The 22,491-nt window shown below is 49.4% G+C and overlaps 1 protein-coding gene across 10 annotated transcripts in view; it reads right to left on the bottom strand.

Moving 5' to 3' along the window:
* Positions 1–22,491, bottom strand: part of CACNA1D (calcium voltage-gated channel subunit alpha1 D) — a 364,222-nt gene that overhangs the window by 114,023 nt on the left and 227,708 nt on the right. For 7 of the 10 annotated variants that reach the window (XM_004715208.3, XM_045297538.1, XM_045297539.1 and 4 more), the window contains exon 8: positions 17,383–17,486. In XM_004715208.3, coding sequence (XP_004715265.1) covers positions 17,383–17,486 — 104 coding nt within the window. Of the gene's footprint in view, positions 1–17,382; positions 17,487–18,043; positions 18,148–22,491 lie in introns of all 10 variants that reach the window. The other 3 variants (XM_004715209.3, XM_004715211.3, XM_045297543.1) reach the window with 1 other exon arrangement.

The following is a 22,491-nucleotide window of genomic DNA, read 5'->3' as shown; positions in this document are numbered from 1 at the left end:
GCAAGGAGGTGGGGGTCTTGGCGATTAAACCAGTTGCCACCTTGACTATCCCAGGCCCACAACAGACTCTCCATCGGAACACCTGGATCTCAGTCCCACACAGAGTAAGACCTGTTCTACCAGGGGTTCAATACAGCATTGCATATGATGGTAGCCTGGGAATCACGAGGCACCATACACATGTGAAGGACAAGTGTGTAACCATGCTCAGGGGTTGAATCTAGGCATTAGAGACGTTAACAAAGCAATTGGAGCTTCTCAAATGTCCCACATTTGGGAATAGCTGAATGGGCTTTAAGTTGCCACGATCTCATCAGAATTGGGGGAGATACAGGAGGGTCCTGGGGCTAAAAGGTATCAAGAGGAGCCTACAAGTCCCCCAATTAATCCTATACCACAATTTGCTCAGGAAAAAGTAACTCCTCCCATTTCAACAAGCCATCGTTTCAGAAAATCTCGTTTCTCTCCATGGCCCCCTGTTATCAGTGTCAGTGTGTGACTGAAAAACAGCTCTTTCCCATGAAGAGAATAGGTGCAGCTTTCACTGTGTTTGGAGGGAGATTCACACGGGAGTTTCGGGCCATTCAACGCCTTCTACACAGAGTGTCCGGTTGGTGACATTCTTCGAAATGAGTAAACATTCTCACATTACTTTGTCTGGTTGCTCTGTTCCCATTGTCTGTTTGCCTGGCCCTTACATTCTCTTCATTGTTCTAAACTAATGTTTGACCATTTGGTCTCAAATAGCTTTAAAAGAAACACTTCACTTATGGGCAATAGTTGCTACTTTGTGAGCTAATCTCTTGCTGAGTTAAAAGGTGATCTCAAAGATTCTGGTTCAAGGTTTGAAGAGGATCTCAACAATGGTCTTGGGAGTCCTGTAGTTTCAAGCAGTCCAGCAAGCCTGCTTGTGGTGTGTTTGGGAATTTGAAATTCTGTTCATATTTTTCTCCTATGCTGCTAGGGCCCATCTATGAAGATCCTAAGAGAGATGTGGTTAGCGGTCACCAGGCGCCATCCAGCACTGCTGGTCTTCAGAGGCGCCGAGCCCTGGCCTGTGCAGACGAGTCTCTGCTCAGAGCCTGTGCTGTCTTACAATTATGAACAGCACTGTGACGAGCAGGGGTGCACTGTTTCTCATGTCATGTCTCTTACTTCTTTGGCATACACATCCACCAGAGGTCTTGTTGGAGTGTCTGGTAACAAGTCTTTGGATGAGCATAACTGTTAACTTTTACAAGGTCTCAGCCATGTTTTATTTTCTGTTATTTGTGAATTTGTTGCTGTGTTTGATAATCACTTAAAAAAATTAGATCCCAAGGCTTTGATTCTAATATTTTGCCCCCAAACTTATGGCTTTAGATTTAACCTTTAGGTGGTTGGTCCACTTTGAACCAGCTTTGTGTGTAGAATGAGGCAGGGATCTCGTCTGGTGTCTTCCAGCAGAACCCTGGTTTTGCGAAGCACCGTTGTTGGAAGACTGTTCCTTCCCTGGTGAATGGATTTGGCTCCCCTGTCAAAACTCTAATGACCATAGATGACTGGATTTTCCCTGGGGTTTTCAGGTCTACAGTCTATCGTCACACCGGTGGCAGATGACTGGATTTTCCCTGGGGTGTTCAGGTCTACAGTCTATCGTCACACCGGTGGCGGATGACTGGATTTTCCCGGGATGTTCAGGTCTAGTCTACCGTCACACCGGAGCAGCTGTCTTGATGACTGTGGTCGTGTAGTCTATCTCGAAGTCAGGAAGTGCGAGGCCTCCTACTTCGCTCTTCCTCTTCCAGACTGGCTATTCGAGTGAGTCTCAAGTCTTTCTATATAAAATGGAGGATTAGTTTTTCCATTTCCATAAAAAATTCTGTAGGACTTTTTATTGGGACTGAATTGCGTCTGAAAATTATTGACGGATTTACTATATGAAGTCCTGCAATCCATAAGCACAGACCATCTTTCCATGTATTCACTTGTGGTTTTTTCCCCCCAGTCTTTTTCAGTAGATGGGCACTTTATATCCAATCAGAAAACTGGAACCGGACCACACAATACCTGCCAAGCCAGAGAGACTCATGGCCAAGCCAAGGTGATGCACAACCTGAACCACCACACTTACCAAAGGTGGGATGTGTTGTGCTGGGAAACAGCCCGTTTCCAGAAGGGGCTGAGATGAACAAACTACAGGCTCAGGGAGGGCACTGGAGCATGGATCGGTTCAAGGTCTTTTTGACTTGTACTCACTCCTCAGGTTCTCCCCATCATCTCCACTGTACCAGTCAGCGGCTGACAACACTCTTCCTGAGCCACATCCAACTGTTACCCTCCCTCTGGCTCAAAGGAAAAGCAGCAAGCCTCATTGCCCTGCACTGCTCTCTTCCTCCATTTGCTGCTCCTTTCCCCACCCAGCAGGCTGGCACCTTCTCTTACACCTTGCAGCCAAGAGGCTTTGGTGGCATCGACCCTCCGTAGGCCTAAGGGCTGCGAGGGTCAGAGGAAATGGCTGCAAGTAGGTCCTGACTGGAGAGCAATGGGCTGCCCCCCCCTCCATACTGTGCTCACAGGACCCAGGAAAAGGACAGTAGCCTGGCCCCGCCACCATACTGCGCTCACAGGACCCAGGAGAAGGACAGTGGGCTGCCCTCCCCCCTCCATAGTCCCGCTCACAGGACCCAGGAGAAGGACAGTGGGCTCCCCCCCATACTGCACTCACAGGACCCAGGAGAAGGACAGTGGGCTCCCCCCCATACTGCACTCACAGGACCCAGGAGAAGGACCAACAGAGCACACCAAGTAGTAGCCCCAATAACAAGCACAGCCTGAGTCTGCCATCACCGTAGGTGGTCCTTCACTAAAGTGACCAGATTTTAACATTGGTAAAGTGCAACAAAAGCATTGATAAAACTCATATCCTGGAGAAATAGCCACCTGGCAGCCGAAAACCGTATACCCTAAACGCCGCGGGATGGGGGCGGGGGGATTGTTAAAAAGCGGTCACCTTATCCTTCACCCATGACTGCACCAGTCCGACCCCCCTGCCATACCCACCAGTAGCTGTGGTAGGCTTGGAACCTGTGTAGCTTTAGGGGAGTGTCCTGTGTTCCTGCAGGACACCCTGAGTCTAATACATGCCCCTTCTTGTTCTAGCTACCACAGAAGGAAACCTCTTATGCATATACATTTTTATTTCCAGACCTCCAAGCATTTTTATATCCCTGGTCTAAACAAGACAAAAATTTTCACCTCCATTTCGCTAAGGTCCAACTTGAGACTCAACAGAGAAAGCTACCCGGCCCGGCTCTCCCGTACGTGGTACCTTAGGCTATGAACCAGGGTCCTTTCCAGGCTGTCTGACTGTCTGTCTGACTGACTGATTCCTGGCTCAGGGTGAGGAGCCGCATGACCAGGTCAGAAAGGGAGGCCGAGGCAGAAAGTGCCTACTGACCAGAGCCTCTGGGTTTCTTGCACAGCCCCACCCGGGAGTGCCAAGTGAGCAGCAGCACCCCTGATGCTCGTCTCCTCACGCCTCCCAGGAAGCACAGCTCCAAGGAGAGGTGCCCGGTCAGGCCCAGCCAGCCTCAGGAGCCCTGTGTGGAGGTCCTAAGGGCTTGGGCACTGCCCTATAATCTGCAGAGAAGCCCCTCCCCATCTCGACATGCTCAGAACATGGGGCCCACAGCAGCCAGCACTACAGGGTAGAGAGCACTCAAGCGGCCACAGCCGCGTCACACCCAGTGGAAGGGTGGGTAGACAAAGCACAATCCCACAGATGCAGACGGTGACCCATGCGGCTCTGGGATTCTTCCTTTCTCAAATAAGCGGGCCATTGGAGAGATCCTGATTTAGAGACAGGGCTTTTCTTGGGCTGTTGTGCTATGAGGTTTATGCAAAGAGATGACAAACATAAACCAAAAAAACCTCAACTGAGAAGCAGCAAAAGAAAAGAACCACTAGCACTAAGATTCCTGTGAAGCAGGGGCTCAGAAACCCACCAGGAGACAGAGGCACAGGGAGGGGAGCTGAAGAAGTGACCACTGGTGCGCCCGGGGAAGCCAGCCTTCCTCAGACTGAAAGACTACTCCCCGACACAAACATAAAGGAGATGAAACAGAAGCAAAAGGCCGCTTGGTTCAAAGTTATTTTTATGTTTCTATATTATTGTAGGAGACTAGCACTCACTTTCCATCTCCCTGCAAGAAAACAAAGCTTAAAAAAAAAATTTAACTGTAGTATGTCACACACACACACACACACACACACACAAATTAAGGGGGCAAAAATGTGGCTCATCGTGCATCAAACTCATGGTGCAGCTTCCTGCTCGTTCTACCTCAACCTCAAGAAGCCAGTAAAAGCCAAGGACACTCTCACTTCCTAAGAGCAACTGGCCCAGAGGGGTGTGTGTGTGGGGGGGTGGGGGGTAACAGCAGCACCCCATCAGTAGGCTCCACGCTTTTCAGACAGTTTGAGGAGAAGGCTAGCCTCACGCAGAGCACTGCAATGCCCCCACCCAGCCCCAGTGAGAACGCCAGAGCTGGATGGGACCAATGCTGGCAAAGGGGAGGAGAGAGAACGGAATGGGGGCCCTCGCTTGAACTAGTACATGTGTGTTGTTGCAGGAAAAGTTACACAGCCATGCTTTTTCATGACATTTTTTGCTGCATGCATACTTAGCTTCTCTCTTAATAGGAAGGGACACCGAAACGCCCGGATTTTTCCCCCCTAAAGCTGTGTATTTAAATTATATTACAAAACAACCTTATCACCGTCAAAGTACCCTCCATTACACTTTAATACATTTGTCAAATCTGCAATTCTATCTTGGAAACATTTTTCAAACTCATCTGTTTGGATGGCTGACAGCTCCTCCCTCGTATTTTTCTTCACCTCTTCTATGTCTTCAAATCACTGTCCTTTCATGTCCCTCTTCAAAAAGAAGTCACAAGGAGCGAGGTCAGATGAGTCAGGTGCATGGGGCAAGAGAGGCATGCTGTTTTTTGCCAAAAACTGGTGCACTGAGATGGCTGCATGAGTAGGTGCATTGTCCTAGTGGCAAAACCAGTCCCCCAACTGCCACAAATCAGGTCTTTTATGTCACACACTGTTATGCAGTCTTTTCACTCTGTAAATAGAAAGCTCGATTAACAGCAGTGGAACAAACTCCAAGCGCACTACAAGTTCAGGAGGCTGACGGACGTCCAGAACAAGGTTTGTCATCAATTGCCATTTCACCTTTTTTAAAACGAGGAAACCACACTTGAGTTTTTCCCCATAGTGCTGTCCTTGTAGGCTGTGTTCACAACAGTTTCTGTGGCATTTTTCCCGAGCAGGAGACACAATTTCACAGCCTGACGCTGTTCTCTTAAATCGGCCATCACAAAAAATGAGGTTCAAGCAAATCTGCTTTTATGAAAAGCTTCTCTGTGACCAGAGAGCACCTTTCCACTGGGTGCACTCACTGAGAGCAAGTTGCTTGATGCTCCTTTGGGGGGGGCGGGGGGGTGCATACTACAAAAACTCCGTCCAGCTTTTTCCTAGTTTTTGGGGGGGTGGGGGCACCCCCTTATATGATCATGATTCTTTCCCCCTCTGTTCTCAATCTTGGCCTGTATTTTTCAAATGTTGTGGTTGTGATTTGGGTGAAAATGAACAGAGCAAACCCGTTTTCCATTCGTTCAGCAGTTGACATGCATATTGTCCTGTGACGCTGACCACAATCCCCACACTGTTAATGTCCTCCTTCCGGCAGCCTCCCTGCGTTTAGTGCCCACCCTTTGGATCAGCAGACTGCAGTGTGACTAGTCTGGCCATGCACTGCTAAATTAAGCCCCAGGGTGATGACCTTCCCTACCCCCACCCCCGGACTTTCTCTCTGCTAAGACTTAGCCTGCCCATCACTGGGGGAGGCAGCCATGCTCAAAGTAGGCATTCCTAGCCTTCAGTGAGTGGGTTGAGTGATTGGCTGAGAACAAAATCTGGACTAGGCAAGCCGGTTCAGACTGGGCCTGAGCCGTTTATACAGAGAACCCACCCTGGGCGTGAGGGCGGTGATGACAGCCTAGATCTCACTGGTCTCCTGTTTTCCTTGTGACAGCCTCCACCTTGAACTCAGCACTCCAGCCATCCCAAAGATCATTCCGTCTCTCCAGGCTGTGAACTCTTCAGCTCTAGGCCCCTGGATAAGCTATTCCCTCAGAAAGCCTCAACCACTTCCCCAGGCCCTACCCTGCTTGGGTGAGCCAGCACCTAAGCCCTAAGAGCCCACGGCATTGGTCTTGCTTGACTAGCACTCACTTCGCAGCCCTGGGACTGGTGAGTGAAGGTTCTCTTTGACACACCGGACTGGGAACCATGAGGTAGGCTATGCCTACCCACTATCTTCTCACGGGTTCCTCGTTAAAATCCTGGCCCACTGCCGCTGCTTGGTGAGAATCAGTTACAAGGAATGAAGGGGATCATGCAGGGTCTACACTGGAAATATCTGAACACAGATGCCCACGTCACCTCACTTCCCATCACCTAAACTGAATTCATCACGCCATTAATCCTTGTTTTAAAAACAACACAAAACAAACCAAGGAGTCCCATACAAGCTGGGGGGAAAAATACATATAGGAATAAAGTAACCCGGGTATCCTGGAATAAGGGGCACTTTCCTTTCCCTGCGTGTCCTTATTTGAAGAGAGAAGAGCTTCTCTCTCTCTAATGGGTTCGTTCCCATGGCTACCAACGATCTCTCTTAACGCCTCCTGCAGAACGTTTCTTCCAACGGTAAGAGTCCATGCAGGTTGCTTGCTAAAAGTTCCTGACTTCTGGCTTCAATGCTGGTGTGTTGGTTTTTAACATACTTCAAGAGTGATTCTTCACCAGCAAGGGCTCTCTCATCCTAACCTCCCTTCCTCTGAATGAAAGAGATCACTCAATCAAATGAGCCATACCGCTGTCAGTGCCTCATTCCACAGCAGGCTTCAAATTCTGTCTGCTTGCTGCTTAAGAAGTCGGTACAGTGCTGGGCTTCTCAGATGCATACCTACCAGTCTGACTCGGGAGGGTTGCAAAATCATTAAAAACAAACAATCGAAGGCACCAGCAACCCCAGGGCATGTCCTACCTATGCACTCACATAGCGTCCTCTACTAAGGGCCAGGCTTAACTGCCTGAAATGAACTGGCAGATGAATCTGCCTGTTCAGTGCGCCTGGCAGGTTTAGGCTACAGAGGAGCAATGTGGGCCCAAGGAAAAAGCTAGACCTGAGCGCACCTATTGGGGTATGCTCCCAAGAACTACCTGCAGGAAGGTCAGCCAAAGCCCCACTCAATGAGTGTCCCTGGCCAGAGACCCTCCTCAGCCTTTGCGTCTCAAGAGGCGCACCACCCTGAAGAACAAACAGGCTGGGTGTGAAGTATCCTCTGTGAGCCATAAGACTCCGCTACCGGGAACCAGCATCAAGGGGAGGCTTAGGGATCTGCGTGGGCTGACCACCCTCCACCAACAGGACCCAGAGGGCCCACTGGAGTTAGAATTGGAATTGTTCACAAGTAGCTTTCCTAGGAAGAAGAAACCTCTGTCCTAGTTGGCTTTCAGGTAATTCATTCTGGGAAGGGGAGGAAACCGGGAAAGCCTGATGGGAGCAGCCTTAGACAGAGCAGTCCAGAATCAGCATGGGCAGAACCCCCCACAGGGCTGGAGGGTTGGGGTGTGGCAGAGAAAGGGCTTCCAACTGATGGGAAAAGCCCTGTGGGTTCTGGAGACAGGCTAGCGCGATTTTAAGAAAACTGATAAGGCTTTCTGCATCTTGAGCGCCTCATTTAAAAACAGAGGAGTCAGTAAACACTTCACTCCTGTACTAGGGAAGACTGGATGAAATCATCTCTATCTAGTATCTACCCCAGTGCCTGCCAAACTATCCTAGCCCCTGATTAGTAACAATTGTAAGCAATGAAGGAAAATTCAGTCTATGCTACAGACAAATCAACAGCCCTCGCCTTCTCCTCTAACAGGCACTGGTCCACAATTACCTTCCTGGCTTGGGCACCACAGTGCCCCAAGCCAGCTCCCTTCACCACCACCCCCCCCCCTACTGCCCCAGGCCCTGACCCCAGGGGTCTCCTCACTCCATTCCACTCTGAGGCACCAGCTTCACCTTCCACAGTGAACACTCGGCATTCCCCTTCCTGTTCAAACGTCTGAAGAGCAGCCCCTTGAAACAACAGCTGTTCCCTCAATGGCCGGAGCCCTTCTTCTCTCCCAGCACTTGCTTGTCAACAGGTCAGCCACACACCCCCAATCCTGGTGTGCCTGGTGCTGTCTCGGCATCTTGCCAAGACTCTTAGGAATTCCGCCCAACTTGAGAGCCCCTTGACTTGCCAGTCCTCCTAGGGTATGCTGCTAGGTGGAGACCTGATGCCAAGATGGAGCCGAGGAGGTGAGGCTGCAACTGCTGGAATCCCCACAGGGCCCTGCAGCGCCTCAGCCCGTCCCGTCCCGTCCCGGGGAGGCCTGTCCAGAGGGAACTGTTGATCATCATAAGGCAGGTGCGGCCTCTTGGGACTGCACTCCTCTGAGCACAGGGCATGCTGTCGCTCAATTTAACTTAACCCTTCATATGCAGTACACAACTCCCGAACTCAAAAGCTAGCAGGGCTCAAACACCTGGCAGTCCTGTGGGTGCCAGCAGATAACACAAAACTTATTTTAAAGCAGAGTCTTAAGAGAATGGTCTGGTTCTGAATAAATTAATATTTCATCTCTGAAACCAAGCCAACCACTTAAGACGATCACACTTAATCTTAGAGCTTCAAATGCCACTTTGGGTCCTAGAAAGATGTGGGGCATGGGAGGGAGTTAACTAACTTTGAGAGCAGTGGTTGTCAACCTTCCTAATGCCGTGACCCTTTAATACAGTTCCTCATGTGGTGACACCCCCAACCATAAAATTATTTTCGTTGCTACTTCATAACTAATTTTGCTACTGTTATGAATCGGGCGACCCCTGTGAAAGGGTTGTATGACCCCCCAAAGGGGTCGCGACCCACAAGTTGAGAACTGCTGTGCTCGAGAGTGAAAGTTCACATGACAAGGAAGGCTTTTCAAACTCAGGACACCGGCACCCAGCAGGAGACTGCAACCAGGCTAACATGGCGTACACCTCACATTTGGAAAGATCTTCATCTGAGAGGCCCTCCCCATCCGCTGAGCTCCTTGGTTCTTAGGAGAGTTTTGTGGGGGAAAAGAATCATCGGAAGAGGTGATCCAGCTTTAGGAATAAGGAAATCTCGGCTTGGAGAAGGGAAGTCTATTAACTAACTATAGGCACACCTCCAGTAAGGCTGGAGCTCAAATCAGGGTCAAGACCTTCGGCCTCTTAGTCTGTGCTCTTTTCCCAGTGGAACGCTGGGTGGAACACTCAAATAACCACAGCAACTAGGAACTCCCTCCCTTGGCCAAAGCAGCCCTCCAAGGCTGGGGCCACAGAGGCCAGCCACAAGCACTGCTACTACCTGTGGCTGGCCAGGTGTTACAGATACAATGAGCAGCAGACTGTCTCTGTTAAGACGGAAGCTTCTGGCATTATCTCACTTCTTGGGCTGAGGGAGCTCAGATCTCAACTGTTGGGTGTCATCAACTTAGACGGAGTGAGCCAAGGATGTTGGATGTTAGGCAGGGATGCTCCTCCTTCTCCCTGCCCCAGCTTATCAAAGGACTTCACCACCTCCAAGCTTCTCCATTCTTTATGGATGCCCTCCAGTCACTGTGCAGAGGGTGAGCCACATCCCCAACCCAAGCCTCCCTACAGAGTGCCAGGCTCAGAAACTCACAGGGGCTGTTTGACCTTGTGCTGTAGGGTCACACTGTGAGAATGCACGACTTGATGGCAGTGCTCAGAGGATAACATAAACCCCTTGCTATTGATTTCTATTTTAAAATTATTACAGTTAAAGGAAAACATACTTGGTAAGACTTCAGTGTTCTGAATTTAGTGACTTTTGTGGCCCAAACATGGTTCCCCTGGATGACTGCTCCACCTGTCCTCGAAGAGCGCAGCTGTTGAGTATGGCGTTCTACATGGACTATATAAACTAGGTCAAGTTTGAAGGAATATTCACATGAAAGCCCAGCGAAGGGACAGCTGCTGGGTTCTAGTGCAGGAAGGTCCCTGAACTACAGACAGGTTGGTCTCTGGACACCCACGCTGCATCTCCAGAAGCGGTTCCACAGCCGACCAAAGAGCAGGGGCTGAGGAAAGAAGGGAGACGCCTGCCACAGGCTGAGAGCAGCATCGCAGAGGCAGTCTTCAATTTGTTTCTCACAATAAGTGAAATGATTAAATCCATAAACATCCTCTCACTGGCAGAGTGACGGCAACTGTTGGTGCCACGGACGGGCGGAGGGAGCACAGGAGAATGATGGTTTTAATTTTGACTCTTACAGTGCCAGCGGCTTCATGAAGAGCTGCATCTGGGCACGGAAGCACTGTAATGAATTCTTATCCCCCAGGATTTGGGATCAACACACTGCACAGCCTGCCCTGCGGCACTGATGCCCGCAGCGACAACTCCCCTTCTCCAGGTGGACACAAGCCAGGCAGGGGAGGCTGCTGACAGAGCAGCCTTTGTAGCTCAGAGCCCCCCATTGCCAAAGGAGGTGCTCAGGGCCTGGGGTGCCTCCTGGACCATCAGCGGTCTTTGCTATGCTCTGTACAAAAACCACAAACAATGCGGTCTGGAACAGGTGAGAGCCACACCTGACAAGGGAGAGAGCTTGGTGCTGAGTTGGTGCTGGCGGCTGTCCACTGCTGTTGCCAGGGAAACAGCTTCAGCTTGAAGGCAACAAGAATCAGTGAGAACTTTCACTTAGCACGTTTCCACTGGTCCCCCAGACCCATTTCTATGGAAACAGTAACTGGGAGCCAGAAGCTGAGAGGTTAGCACTCACTTGTTAATGCCAGGCGTGGTTACCCAGCCTTTGCCTGTAGGTACCTCGACAGCAGGGCACGGGAGCTAGTGGTCAGCCTTTAACAAGAAAGTGCATGGTTTAAAAGTACATACAAACATTTGGCTTGCTTGCTTGTTAGTGAAAAGAAACTTGACCTTCTTCCATTTAAAACTTCATTGTGGACTAATTTCTCACTTAGCCAAACTACCTGAGGCTACAGACCTATGTGCCAGCTCCCCAGCTCCCTACCATCACTCAACTCCATTCATAGTTTGAGGAAATGGACACCCAACTGAGCAGAGCTGTCTTTCTCGAAGCAGCCTAGTTGGGACTGAGGGCAAATCCAGCGAACGGGAGGGGGTATATTTTGCCTTATGGGGTCAGTATGTATGTCTTTGATGTTTTGGCAGCATAAGCATCTCTAATGACACACAGGAAAACACTTCCTCTTGTTCTTGACAGTCCTCAGAACAATCTACAGAGAGTCCCCCACTGTGCCTTTGTTTTTGGAGCAGACATCCAAAATAAATGTGTCTTTTCAGCCATTTGCCGAGGCAGGGATTAGTGCAGCAGCCCAACGCAATTTGACTGTGTAGTGGTTGAGTGCGAGGGCTACCGTGGGACTGAAACATCCCCTTCAAGTTTGCCTGCAACTCAACTGCCTCCCAAGAGGGGGCTCTGTCAGCGCGTGTGCATGCGCGCGCCGCGTGCACGCACGGGAGAAGGCGCCCTGCAGGTAAAGAGCTGGGTGAGAGATAGTCCAATCTCTCACTGGATAAATAACTGATCAGAATTCCTAGTCCTGGAAGGTTTGTCTCTGCTTAGAGAACAGTCATGAGATTCACAATCATCCACTGAGCTTATACTCAGTGGGAGGGGCTCATGACCACCTCGGACTTACGAGGAACCGCTGGCCATGCCATGGGATGGATCCAGAAGCACCTCGAGGCAAACTAGGCTGCCCCAAACCTGATGCCCCTCTTGGAAACGCAAATGAAGAACCGAGGGTCAGTCCTCGCACCTTTCCCTCTGGAGATACCAGGAGTTCCCAAAGGTGTCTACAAAAGCGGCCTGGTCTAGATGTGCCCATGAGAGGGGGGGGGGGGGGGGGGGGGGGGGGGGGGGGGGGGGGGGGGGGGGGGGGGTGTGAGAGAGAGGCAGACAGATGAAGAGCTTCAAAAATGCCCTTTTCTACCACTCTTCACCTCACCCGTGCCTCTTCCAAACTTCGAAGGATTGCATAACTAGGCTTCTAGTAGAAAACCGAGTTCATGACTTTAAAAGAATGGCTCTGAATGTGCCGAAACGGACTGGGTTTCCTTTACTGAGAACATTGAACCTTGGCCATCAAGAAAACTTCGACTATGTTTTTAGAACACTTGGGCAAACCAAACACCTTTGAATTTATAGACTCATTTACAATATTTTAATCTGTTTTTTAAAACAGACCCAGACAGCGGTTCATATAATTTGTAACTTATTTAATAATTGCCTTTAATAATGTTTCATTTTGATTTATATATATGAAACTATTTAGTTATGTATCTTTTACTTCTCCCTCATATTTTGGCTAATGACTACTAATTAACAGAAAAGGATTTCACTGATTAGATTTTGTTTTCTTGTACCAAATCCCACTTTGGATACATTTTGAGCCATCTTAATAGTAGAGCAAAGATTCATGTCTGAGCTGTCATGTTATAGATGCCATTCTCTTCTATCGGGAAAAATAACTAAATGAATAGAAATCGGTAAGTCTAACTTCAGTAACAGCAACTTTGCCTGACATAATGCCTTGTGCCTGACAAAGAACTTCCCAGCACAGAGTGCAGTTCGCAGTGTGTGCACACATCAGGTTTCTCTTAATTACTTGCTAGGAAATTCAGACATCACACATCAGCCTTTCTGAAGAACCTCCTTGGCTGTTCTCACTCCCCGGCGAGGGCAATGTGGAAGGTCACAGACCCCAGGGAAGGACATGCTAAGGGAGGTGTGCTGTTGCAGGTGCTGTCCCTCATATCCGAGCATCCAGTGAAGCACGGGGGTCCTCACCGCCAGCGTTGCTTAAGCTTACTGTCGCAGCCACTGTGTCGGTCCATCGCATCACGGGCCTTCCTCTGCTTTGCTGCCCTTCTGCCTTACCAAGCATGATGTCCTTTTGTCCAGGGACTGGACCCCCTGATGACATGAATCAGAATACAGCACACATTCTCTGCTCTTCCTTATCCATCATTCAGATGGCATGTGCACAGGAAGCAATGGAGAGGCCATGCTAGGACAGGCACAGCTTAGTCCTGGGACATCTTTGCCCTTTAACACTCTAATGAGGTGTTTTAATACGTTTGATTTCTTCACTGCTGTGTTCATGAGCATTGATTGCAGACCCAAGTGAAATGAAATCCTTGACAACTTCAATGCTAAAAGAGTGAAACATTGCATATGTGTACCCGTAATGTATGCGTGAATATTAGCCGACTTGAAGTAAACTACCCCGTGAGGGAGGAAGAGAATTATTCGTGTTTTACAAACAAGAAAACTGAGGTTTAAGAGGATCAAGTGAAGCCCTAGAGTTTATGTGTGACACTGGCGGTGCTCTTTCCAGTCTACCAGTCCCTCCCAGGGGTCTGCACCCCATGCAGGGAAGCCAGAGTCTGCCAATGCTAACTGTGTGGCTGCTATCAGCTGGTCCCGGAAGTGAGACGGCAGGCACAGTCCCAACCAGCCCACCTCCCATGATGGCCTCCGTACCCTGGGGACTCTAGTTGTGACCTACAACAAAGAAGCTTGTCTTATTTTGATCTATCTACTGCCCCCAAACCCCAAAGAGCAGGAGCACACAAACCAAACAATTTGAAAGAGAAAACTATCGAGCTTCCTGCAAGGATGAGACACAGCTGAACTGTAGCCTTCCAAGAGACGGTAGGGTTCCTGAGCATTGCAGGGTCGCTTCCTCAAGGACAACTTCATGTAAACTGCAACACTAGTTTATGGACCTTCGCAGCTCCTCCCACAGAAACGCTTTCCACTATCATCAGTGATAAAAGGTGCCATCCCTGTTCATGCTCGACTACTCCGGGTACACAGATCATAAACTTCACACTCACCTTGAGAGAAAAATGGGTGTGTTATAAAACCAAAATCTTTTCTAAAGCATCCATCTCACAAGACTCTGAAAGCATGTAAGCACCCGGTCAAATGAGATGAGAGTTGGCTCCACACCACACCCTGCCGGCATGGCCATGAGAATGGTGATGGCACAAGAAGCACCAGCACACAGCTCACGATGGTCAACAGACATCAGGGCGCACAGCATCATGTCAGGGCCCCGATCGGACAGCTGCCACAGGACTTTGGTTTACATTTCTAAGTGGGAGCCTTTTACACTCAGTGCTCTCGGGATTATATGTGTTGGTCTGATGGTTCTCTGTGGTGGTCGACGGTGCCATGCAATGCTGAGCCGTGTTCTTTTTTAACACGTATGCTCTCTGGACTTGGCAACACTTCGAGCTTTCTCTGAGAAAAATGGGGCAGAATTGTGAGAGCTTAAAACATCACGTGTGTGTACTATTGGCGTTTTTGATTTGCTTTAACTCATTAATCATGTTGGATATGCATATGTTCATTTGTACCTTTTAAGATGGTTTGGTAAACTAAAGCCAAGATAGATAACCCTTCAGAAACAGTAACACAGTAATAGCTCCCCGAGGGTACAGGAAGAGAGGGGAGTGGAAGGGGGCACAGGGAGCTAGCGGTTGCTGACTGTATAACCCCACCCGCTGGGACTGAACAGAATTGCACGTGAATGGATGTACGGGATGTGTAAGATATGGCTAGTAATAAGAAGGGTTCCTGGTGGGCAGGGTGAGGGATACAGAACAGCTGAGATCAAGGAGTTCAAGAAGAAAACAAAATGTTTTGAAACTAATGGTGGTAGCAATTGTGCAATACTGCTTGAGGCGATGGAACTATGGACTGTTATGGTATCTGTAAGAGCTCCCCATAAAAGGTTTAAAAAGAAATTGTGTGTTTGCATTAACAAGAAAACAAATAAAAAGGGTGGGTGTGTCTTTTGTGGTTTTTGTTGCCTTCTGTATCTCGCTGCCATTGAGTCGATTTTGACTCACAGCAATTCTATAGGAGACAGGTTAGAACAGCCCCTGTGAGTTTACAAGACTAAATATTTACTGTAGCAGGAAGCCTAATCTTCCTCCCGAAAAGTGGCTGATGGTTTGGAACTGCCGATCTTAACCCAGAGGTTAGCCATCCACCTGGTAACCCATTACACCATCAGGGCTCCTTCTGTTGCTGTGCGGGAAGGGGATAAGGGATAAGGGGAGTAAAGGTAGAAGCATGCTGGCCCCGGGCCACTTTCCCCTGACAGGTACCTTCTCAGCTTGTCTTTCCAGAACCCTCTCCTATCTTTACCACAGCACACAGTTCACATGACAGTTCCCCTGCCAGACCAAGAACACCTGAGCTGGGGGCCTCTGTCTGTGTCTCAGACATCTTGGCATCCCAACCTCTGGCCTGGAGCCCGTTGCTCAACAGGAGCTTGGAAAACATTGGCCACATCACTGAGCATGGCTGAGGCACGGCTGAGAGGCTCTGTTTTGCAGACGTGGTCCTGACTTTACACCACGTCCCTCTCAGCATGCTCTACCAGGAGGGGCTTTCTGCTGGCCAAGAGACAGGGTGCAGCTGGGGGGGTTGGGTCACAGTATGAACTCACAGTTAAAATCACCAGGAAGGCTCCTGTTCTATTTTACAAATTCACACTGCATTTGCAGCCTCCTGCATAAGGGATTTAGCTTTGCTTGGTACGAAAATTATGCTTTATATTGACTTATTTATTAAATTATTCTCCGCCACAATGTGTTTCATTAAACTGATTGTTCCACATGGGCTAACACCTTTTAGCCTCTGGCTACAGCCCCTCCCCCCGTGCATATTTAATGAGGAAACTCCCCCTCCACCGGTCTCCCTTTTCTTTTTAAGCACCACATGATCTGGCTCCTGTTTCTTCTGGGGTTGTGCTAGGTGACTGCTCCTGCTCTACGAGGGGCGGGCGGTTGAAAGATAAGGCCTGTGACTGTCTGGATTGGTGGTTTCCATAGCCTCCGTCAGTTTAGCTGAGTTTGGGAGACATGGGGGTGCCAAGGAATTCACACAGCAGCAGTGCTGTTAGCCTTGTAAGGGCAGTTCCCCGTGGCAGACTCCAGCAGGGTGTCCTGTTCCCCCGGGGGGATGAATTCCACCCCACGCTAACTTTGGGCCACAGGAGTTCATTAGTAGGTAGGCACTTCTAACATTTAAGTGGAAGAACACACAGGCATGGGAGCCAGGGATGTAAAGGAGGCAGACGGATGTGCTGTTACACCCACAGGGGAGTGGGGGCACTCCCATGCCTTTCCAAGGCAGTGGGGCTCCAGGGTGTGAAACTAACTGTGCCCAAGGAGAGCATGCAGCGTGCCACCCTCTGAAACAGGCTGGGCAGGCCTGAGGGAGGAGGGAGAAAGGCAGCAGAGATGGATCATGGGTTCTGTCCTCAGCCCTGGAAGGACAACGTTCAGAAAACAATGGGATGCAGGTCTCTCTCATGACTCCTGTAGCAGGAAGACATCACTGCTCTGAGGGATGGACTCAGGAAGTAAGATTGCGTGAGTCAGGAAATGAGTGAGACAAATTCATGGGGAATCAAGTCCAGCAACTAGTATTTGGGTGCTTGAGCTCTGAACAGGGGCAAAGGCTCCCCTGAGGAGGACAGACACCCACCTGAGGCTGGAGCTACTTTTGAGAACCCCGATTACACCCAACCACCTCCTTTTGGGAAGCATGCCTTTCTGGGGTGTCTAAGGGAATGAGGATGATTCAGTGCTGTCTTCCAAGCGCTCTGGGAAACCACTTCAACCACAGTCAAGTGTAGAGCCCTGAACACAGTGAGTCTCCCTCCTGAGCCAGCCTCAGCAGGTCCCTCCTTCAGGGTGAGTCTGCAGAAGGCAAGTAGCCCAACCTGCCCCCCATGACATTCCAAGACGGTGAGAACGATGATGAAGGCTCTAGGGAATATACGCTCCAAAGCTGGCTGTTATCTTGCATGAAAGGAGTAACTCTGAGTGAGGATACAAGCTGACAGCAGCACCTACCACCAAATGAGTACATGGCTTTGATGTGAGGGGCATTATCACTGGGTGTTTCTAGGTGCAATCTAGGCTTACGTTTCTCTTCCCAGTTAAACCCTGAAACACCCTCGGGAATATCCACGATGACTGAGTAGTGTTTGGCAAAAGCATCAGAGACACAGAATCTCACAGACAGATGACAGGCAGAAAGAGTCACAGTCCAGTTCAAAAGCAACACACGGAGGGGTACCAGAGTCCACACACATGCAGAGAAGCTGTTGGGGGAGGCAGCTGGGAGACACGCAGAGTGTGCAACACGGATCCAACTGCTTACCCACTAAGGACACCAAGAACCAGGTTAAGGACGAAAAATGAGCCAAGGATGATCAGACTAACAAAATACACCCAGGGCCATTCCCATCCTATCGCATCATTTACCTGCAAACGTAAGGAGATTAGTTATCAGTTATCGGTTTACCAAAGAGCAGAGCCCCAGTTGCAGCTGCCGAACCACTCAGAGCTCTGGCTGCAGGTCAGTGCTCCTGGGACAGGACCTGAGGTCTGGTTGCTCCCTTCTGTTCTTCAAATGAGGAAAAGTTCGCTGCTGGAATCTACAAACCCAGCCTAGCAAATGGCCGGCCGGCTCATTTGGTTACCAATTTGAACCAATGAGTCTGCATTTGATTTGGATCCAGATCAACAGTGCAATGATAAATGTGTCTTGTTTTAGGACAGACAAGAGAGCAAGCCATGGGAACTGGTTAAATCCCATGCAACAAAGCTGATTCATTTCTGGTTAATGAGCTTTCGTCATGGCTGGTGAGGGTCCAGGAAACAGCTTGAATTTCGTAGGAAGCCTCAGCAGAAGAGAAAGCATATTAGAAGACACCCCACCTACCATCCCCACCCACCAGAGCCCCCCACTAACAAAGTCTGTGTGGTCTTGGTCACTGTCCCTGGGACTCTGCTTTCAAGATGAAAGAGGTGTTGCTTACCCGCTCAATACACCAAGTACAAGATTTAGTACGAAAAATGACCCAAAGATGACGAGACTGACAAAATACACCCAGGGCAATTCAAATCCCATAGCATCATTCATCTGTAAGAAATAAGACGGTCTCACAGGAATGGGTGAATAAGAGAATCTAATGAGGAGAAAGGGTCACATTAGGGACAGCATTCCAAGCATTTAATTAAACATTTCCTTAGATTCTAATCAGAAACAACAGTACTCATTACGTATTTCTCACACAAGTGTGTGCGTGTACACACACACACACACACACACACACACACACACACACACACACTCTTGCAGGCACACCAAATGAGAACACATTTGGGCCCTGGGCAGGGACACAGGCTTCGACACTGTCTCTCTGTGGGCAAACTGCTTCAATAAGTGGTCTTTCTGGAAAAATCATGACACAGGAGGAACTTATTTTCCATTCTGCCCAAGTTGTTAGCACTGTCTTTGCTTTTAAATTGTGTGATGGTGGAAAAGGCTTTAATTGTGGAGGCAAATGGATGACATTTGGCTCTATAAATTCTTTTCATTTAAAAAAATTGACTCCTAAAACGATAACCTTCAACTGGCAGCCAACCTACCCAAGGAGACCTCTCACCTACCTGTAATCTGGGTGACCCGAAATCAGCTGAGTTCACACAGAAGGGAAAATGTTCCGGGACACCTCGCTGACACCCTTCAGGGAGATTTTGGAAATGGGATTCTTTCTAGTGGTTGATTCCAACTCACGAAGGCCCCAGGTAAGGTTTCTGGGGCTGTCAATCATGATGGGAGCAACATTCTCATTTTTCTCCTGAGGAACGGCTGGTGGCCTTGAACTCTCAACCTTGCAGTTAGGCCAGCGCTTACCAGACAGCACCACCATGGCTCCTCAGAAGGAAAGAAGTCCTTCTCCCCCCTCAAGCTGGGAGGTAGCTGCTGCAGCCTGGCAGAGCTGGCTCCGGCTGTGGGCTGACAGGGATGGCACAGAAGGCATAGGCTGACCTGGCCTCTCGGACAGGCTCCCAGAAAGGGCTTGCAGGCAGCAGTCAACAGATGCTCTCACATCTGCAAATGGACATGTTTCCAGGAACCCAGGTCAGTGTTAAAGTGGGCAAACACCTCTACCAGGAGGGGGATGCTGTTGAGGGGCAGCAACGATGAGGCTGGACCTGACTCCGGAAATGGCCCGATTCATCAGCCAATAAGAATGAGACAAAGTCTGGGCGGAAGCGGCTGTGTTTCTGCCTGCAAGTGTGAACCTGTGGCCTTTCCGAAGCCCTGCCTGAGCACGGGCTTTCCTGCACATTATCTGGCTACACGCTTCAGCTTCACAGCATAACAGAATCAACCTCCTGCACTTCGCTGTTTGCCTCATGCGCCACAGCCAAACCAAAGCGAACGTAACAAAAAAGCTAGCAGCTGTTGCTGAAGGAGAGGGCATTCAGTCCCTTATGAAACACCTGTTTGGCCACATGAAAACTGATGTGCTTAACAGGAGTCCTGTCACCCTGCACATCTTACACTGGCAATTAGAGTAATGAATGAGCCAGGGCTGCGAGACTGCAATTGTTGATCTAATTAAGTTGGCTAAACGAATTTGAGCAGGAAGGCAGAGGGCAATTCTTCCCTCACCACTAAACTTATTTAAAACCCCATGTGTGGAGAAGCAGCAGGCAGTGGCCAGAGCCCAGCCTGGAGCTGGAATGGGGACAAAGACCTCGGTGGCTTGTTTTCCTTTCTGTTAGGGGCGGACTAGGAGTGCCCACCAGGGTGAGAGGACAGGCTTATCTGGCTCTGCAGCCCAGGTGACTGCCACTGGCAGAGCCACCCCTGAGTCGGCCTCTCAGCCGACCTGTCTCCTGTTCTGGAGAATGGCTGTGGTAGCAGCTGTCTACTCCGGTTGGGAGGGAAAGTTTCCTTTAAAAACCAAACCAAATCCTTCTTGTTTCCTAGGAGTGGGTGTTCAGCAGATTCCGATTTGCTCACATCAGCAACAGCCCCTGGGCAGGCAGCTGGGCACGGTGGCAGAGGCTGAAGAGTTCACCAAAGACTGACTAGGCCAGGAGGAGGGGAGAGGGAGAGCACGCAGCTCCACGGACGGACTCTCCCGGCTAAATCTCCTCCCAGACAGACCTTCTCAGCCCGGTCCCTCTCCAGGCCCAATTTCTGGACCTTAGCACAGACCCTGAAGCAGGGGCTTCAAGGAGGTGGTGTGAGCAAAGACCACTACCTCTCTGTTGTTTCCCCTTGAACTGGTGGAGCCTGCTCACCGAGGGAAAAGCCAGAACCAACAAATCACCCAGGAAAACGGAGGCTGCTGGCATGGCTTTGATCCACAGTGGAGAAAGACCGCACTGTCATATAGATGAAGCTTTTTAATATTCACAGGAAAGCCGCCACCTGGTGATACCTGGGTGCCCAGGACATCACATTCTATGTGGTTCCAGGTTTTCCTCATTTTAAAGGCTGGAATGAACAGTCCTTTTCCTTGTTATATCCCCACCCCCACTGTCGGTCCACTACAGCTAAACCGGTTGGCGAACATCCCTCTGAGCACAGGTTATAAGGCACAGGACGGGAGGCCAGGCTGACTCACGAGAGAGGAGCCTAGGTGCTCTGAGGGCGGCTGGTTGCCAGCTTGACCAGAGCCCTTCCTGTTCAGAGTGCACACGGAAAGGAGTTTGGCGCTAAAGCCAGATGGCATTTGGGTGGAGAGCGCTCCTGAAACCAGAATTTCGGTTAATTTCCTACATTGAAAAATATTTCACCTGACTTGAAAGACTAGATCATCTGGTCTTTGTCTACATCCTATAGACAAGAAAATTAAAGCTGAGAGGTTTGGGGAGATATCCAAGGTCACACAACTAGCCCTATCCAGCCTTAATTCTCTTCTTCTGCACCACACCCAGCTGCCTCTGTGTACATCAAATAGCTGTGAGTAAAATTTCAGTTTACTTATTTTCATGAAACTCACTTTATAAAAAGACCACTACAGTGTGTGTGTGTATATCTAAATACATGTATTTAACCCTAAGTTAATAAAGCCGACTCCAAACAGCCAAATGGGTCTAAGTGTGTCTTTCTGCATTGGAGGCCCTTCCATGGAGGCTTCTTCTCTGGACTCTGCCAGCCATGCTCGAGAAATAAGGCATCAGTGAGTTTGAGAACACGGACTGGACATACACAAAACTAGATGGAAAATAGCCCCCAACAAAGACTTTATCCACCATACGCAAATGAAATAAGGATGGAGATGTTTGCCTGCAATCAATGTTTAAAGCCTAATTCTTCTCTATCTCCAAAGACTTTCCTTGCATGCTGTAGTTGTGGGTGAAAACTTTATCTCCCAGGTGGCCCACCTACACTCAAGAGGCGATGCAGGGTCGCGATAGTAGTACCTAGTGTTTCTTGAGCACCTGCTGTGTGCCAGGCGCTGTGCTGGGCACGGGTGTTCTGTTCTGGACACAGCTGACCAGGGTCTATACACTACAAGGGAGATTTGGAGCCCCAGTTCCCACCAAATGCCATCGGCCAGAATGAAAACAGTCCTGCTGAGTATCAGAGAGCGTGAACTGAGTGAGTGCAACTGAAGACACTACTTTAGTTGCCCCTACTTAGCTGGGGACAGGGGCTGGGTTCTAAGCTGTACCGGGAGTCACTGACCGATAACCTGCATCCCAGATCTGGCCGCTCATCTCCTTTTGTGTATCTCTGGAGTTGGTCATAGTAACTACAGCTTAGAATGGTTGGAAAAAGTCATGCCATGACACTTGGAAATGACATGAAATTCAAATTTTAGTGTCCAAGGCATTTTATTGGAAAAAAGCCACACCAGTTTACATGCCATTATGGCCACTTGTGCTACAGCCATGGTTAAGCAGTTACTCCTCAGACTGCATGGCCTTCAGGGCCCCAAAGATGAACCATCTGGCCCTTTTCAGAACAAGTTTGATGAGCCCTGTTCCAGATCGACCACTCGCTGTGGCCTCTCTCGGTCTCCATCTCTAAACCCTAGCCCTTCTACAGAGGGTTGTATGCTGGGGTAACATGGATAAATTACTTCAACTTCCTCATCAGGGCAAAGATGGTACATAGCGCATAGAGAATGCGATTAATACGTTGTCAACTGGTTAACTATGTAATTATATATTAACAATAAAAATAATTATTATCACCCTAAGCAATACTTAAAGGTTCTCAGAGGAACAAATGAAAACTTTCACTCCTGGGTGCATGGGGCGTTTCATCCGCACTGCACGCTCCCAGGGTGCTCACTGGCTTGACAGAGGTGGACTGCAGCAGCGAATGGATGAGCCAGTGCAGCAGACACAGGATAAAAGGTTCCATTAGTCCCGTCCATCCGCTGTGACGAGAGACGGAAAGAAACAAAGCTGAGAGGGGCCACAGGTTTCTCCTTAAAAGAATATAAAATAT

This window comes from Echinops telfairi, unplaced genomic scaffold (assembly GCF_000313985.2).
Source record: "Echinops telfairi isolate 266 unplaced genomic scaffold, ASM31398v2 ScPeMD7_7420;HRSCAF=8458, whole genome shotgun sequence".
Lineage (NCBI taxonomy): Eukaryota > Metazoa > Chordata > Mammalia > Afrosoricida > Tenrecidae > Echinops > Echinops telfairi.
Note: the sequence above shows the minus strand (reverse complement) of the source record. Positions and strands in the feature narration are given on the sequence as shown.